This window comes from Austrofundulus limnaeus, unplaced genomic scaffold (genome assembly GCF_001266775.1).
Source record: "Austrofundulus limnaeus strain Quisiro unplaced genomic scaffold, Austrofundulus_limnaeus-1.0 Scaffold401, whole genome shotgun sequence".
Taxonomy (NCBI): domain Eukaryota; kingdom Metazoa; phylum Chordata; class Actinopteri; order Cyprinodontiformes; family Rivulidae; genus Austrofundulus; species Austrofundulus limnaeus.
In genome coordinates this window covers 259,592-263,162 of record NW_013952803.1, presented here as the reverse complement: position 1 = coordinate 263,162, position 3,571 = coordinate 259,592, and the positions used below count along the sequence as shown (strand labels likewise).

The following is a 3,571-nucleotide window of genomic DNA, read 5'->3' as shown; positions in this document are numbered from 1 at the left end:
TAAGATACACTTTAAAGCTCAGGGAGTAAAGCAGCAAAAATGTTGCTAATAAAATCTAGAGGTTACCCAACATTCATAAACTTGTTTCTGCTCATAGGTCAAACATTTTCACTTAAATAGGAGTATACTGTGCACATGACATTATTAAAATTTACAGCTTAGTGTTCTGTTCRGCTTTACTAAGTTTTTTTTCTCCCTTTTTAATTTTTACAAATGACGGACACCCACGGCAGAGAACTTTAATCAAGGTCTTTTTTTCTTGGTTGTCCACCGGACGACCAGGAGACAGGATCTGGTTGTCCGAAATGAAAATAGGTTGTCTCAGACAACCTGAACTATGGTTATGTCTACCCCTGCTCTCTCATTGATTATAATGGGTGCGTATTTACTGCAGAGGTCGGACCGGAGCAGAGACGGAACGCAAGTAATGTAAATTGGGGGTTATGGTCTTTGTAAAGATGTGTGTGGTTGTACTTGTGCCCTAAAAGCAAGTGTAAAAGTATTCACCCCACTTTAATGTTTTATGTTTCTGTTGCTGTTTATAAACCATARCTCATGGTTCACTGACCCTTCAAAATAAAATAAAAACATTTATTGTCCCAAGTGAGAGATTTCTTCATTTTGTCCAACTAAATTAAAATAGGAAATTAAGATACTCTCAATTCAACTGAGAGGGAAAAATAAAAAGTACACTTTACTATTTATTTGTTGTTGATGGATTTAAAATAACTTGAATGTTATTCTCCTCAAATTGGATGTGTATTCATCCTTTGTTCAAAGAAACGTGTAGAAAGAAGTGTGTTTTTAAGAGTGTGTGTGTGTGTGTGTGTGTGTGCTCTGCAGGACTCCATCGAACACGTTGCAGTGACCAAACAGCCGGAGAATGGCAGCGATCCCAGCAGGCGGTTCTCTCGTGGCGACCACTGACTACTACCGAAGTGAGGCTGCTGGCCGACGCAGAGTAGATTGAATGTAGGGGTGCAGCGTTGCTTTGAGGCGTCCTGAGGTCCAGATCAGATTTGTCACTACATATTCTCAGGACATATCTGTTGAAGGAAACAAAATACTCTTATTTATCATTGATCTCTAAATACAGTGAGTGGAAGCTTGTTCCTGTTATTAATCTGACTTTGCTACATCTCATCTACTGCCATCAGAGTTAACCAAACTCAGCTTGGCTTTAATGCAACGCCTCGCTCCGACACGCAGCAGCACAGATGAAAGTTTCAGAGCAAACGTTGCTGCATTTGTTCTGAAAGCTCTTTGAGTCCACTCAGGCTGACGTTTCCAACTCTTCCCTCGTTTCTGCCCCCTGCAGGGCGCATCGGCTCGACTTCCAGCAGCAGCTCATGTGGCAGTTCGGAGTACAGCGGAGAGGTCATTCCTCACCATCCAGGTGTGTGACGGAAGGAGCAGCAGACACAACCAGAGGCCGGCAGGAAACTGTTTATAATCAGATGGAACAGGACTGAATTTACATGTATGACAGCCCAGAATAACATGAAGGTCCAACATCTTTCAGGAAGTCCAGTAGGAAGCTCAGTGTGAGACGGTCTGAGTTCAGGTCAGGAGCCCTGAGGTGGTTTCTGATGAGTTCAGGAGTAATTTTAACAGAAACACTCGTCTCTTAAAGTACAAACGTAGCACAGGATTTTTTAAATCAACAATTTAAGCTTTTAGTTTCAAAACTTTAAGATTTTTTTTTAAATCTCCCAGGTCTTCCCAAGCAGGACTCTGGCCACTGGTGGTCCAGTTTCTTCTTTGGGAAGCAGCCAGGAATGACCCCAGTGACTGAGGAGGCCCAACAGAAGTAAGTGAGCTCATGAAGTCAAACATGTTCTATCCAAGCTTTGGATCTCAGAACAAGTTGTGTGTGTGTGTGTGTGTGTCAGGGCGGGGGTGCCGGGTGCAGTGACCAACGGTCAGATCACCTGCATCGCCAAGGAGATGGCGGTGCAGCGGCAGGCGAGCGAGAGCAGCGAGGCGGGGAGCCCCGCCCCCTCGTGATCCTGCCGTCAGCGCTGCACCTCGGGGAGCAGAACCATCGACCAACGCTAGGTGACGGAGACTGTCCCGTTTACAACTTTTTCTTTTCTTTTTTAAAATGTTTGTTGTAGTAAAGGCTGCCTTGTTTTGTTGTAACCTTTGTGTCTTTTTATTATTATATTATTTTTTACGACCAGAAAGAGAGCAATGTTTGTTGGCACTAATAAGCTCGTAAACATTTGTCATGTTTTCTAATCCAGTGTTCCTTTGACACACTTTGGCTCAAACACTCACATGCCCATGGTAAATATTTGTCACCATGAGATCTTTTAATAAAGTAGATTGTTGCAGCCTAATGACTTCTGTTCATTTGAAAACGGTCAGTAAACTCTGGTATGTTACATGCTGCTTGTGATTTTACATGAAACCACATGTTTACAGAGGATGGTCGTTAGGTTTTTGTTTCAGTTTTGAAGGTTCTGGTTCGGGTGTGAACACTGAAACACCCCAACTGTCAGACTTTACTAAAGAAARCTTTCCTTCAAATCCAACGTGGCCRCCACCCACTCCTTATAAAACACACATGCAGGAGCAGAAGGTGACTCATATCTGTCAACAGTCGGCTATGTTTGTGTGCAAAAGGTCAGAATGACTAATGCTGAGTAAAACTCCACACAAACTTCATTTGGTGATGAAGATGTTGTCAAAACAAGGAAACCATTGAAGTGATCTATCTGCTGCGTGTGACCCTAACAATGAATACAAGGGCCCTGTTTCAGAAAAAAGTGGAAATCCTGAGTAAATTCAGGGCCCGTATTTATAAAACTTAGAGTGGATTTTTAGACTTAAGTGCTGAAAATTTCATAGATTTGCTCCTACTCTCAGACTTAAGTGTAAGCACCAGTTATCAAAATTCTTAAGTCTAAGAATCACTCTTACTCTCAAAAGTTCAGACTGCTCCTGAGCACTCTTAAATGGTTCAGAGTTGCCACCAGAGGTCTGAGACTGAAGACAGATCACACAGAACGCAGCCGACCTGAGTGTTATTCTCAGTTATGTAGAAAACGGTTTTAATCAGAAATACAAAAGAAAAAAAAAAGTTAAAAAATAATAAAAAAATTAAAACTGCACATAATGTTGGGCTAAAAGGCAGGTATTTGTGTGTGGCTTTTGGTTAAAATATTAAATATACTCAGCTGATGAGTGCATGCCCTCGCAACTTACTCCGTGAACCAACCCTGCTCTGTAGCAGGATTACTTGAACATATCCTGAGTTTTCTGACCTTTTAGCTGAGATCTGGCATAAGGAAAGTGTCAGGCAGGGCATGTCCTTTTCTAAAGGAGCCTGTAGATGTTGGAGCATATTAATCCACAGAAATTTATGTCGAGAGAGATAAGACCAAGGTTAGACTTATTGTCATTTCTGAGAATTTTTAGATTTAATTGCTCAGGTTTCAGTCCTTCCCTTCAAGTACAGCTTGTAGCTGTTTCACAGGAAGATTTAGGGATAGAAAAATGTTAAAGTTACATTTCTCTCTCTTATGACGTTATGATCAAAGGTTTAAATTGTTACAGAAGTATATAT

General features: G+C 41.5%; 1 protein-coding gene across 1 annotated transcript in view; it reads left to right on the top strand.

The window, feature by feature from the left end:
• LOC106528735 (pancreatic progenitor cell differentiation and proliferation factor B) overlaps nt 1–2,342 on the top strand; it is a 6,008-nt gene extending 3,666 nt beyond the window's left edge. The window contains exons 2-5 of the mRNA XM_014023979.1: nt 844–938; nt 1,319–1,396; nt 1,717–1,810; nt 1,893–2,342. Coding sequence (XP_013879433.1) covers nt 884–938; nt 1,319–1,396; nt 1,717–1,810; nt 1,893–2,007 — 342 coding nt within the window. The 5' untranslated portion in view covers nt 844–883 and the 3' untranslated portion in view covers nt 2,008–2,342. The remainder of the gene's footprint in view (nt 1–843; nt 939–1,318; nt 1,397–1,716; nt 1,811–1,892) is intronic.
• Nucleotides 2,343–3,571: the final 1,229 nt, after the last annotated feature.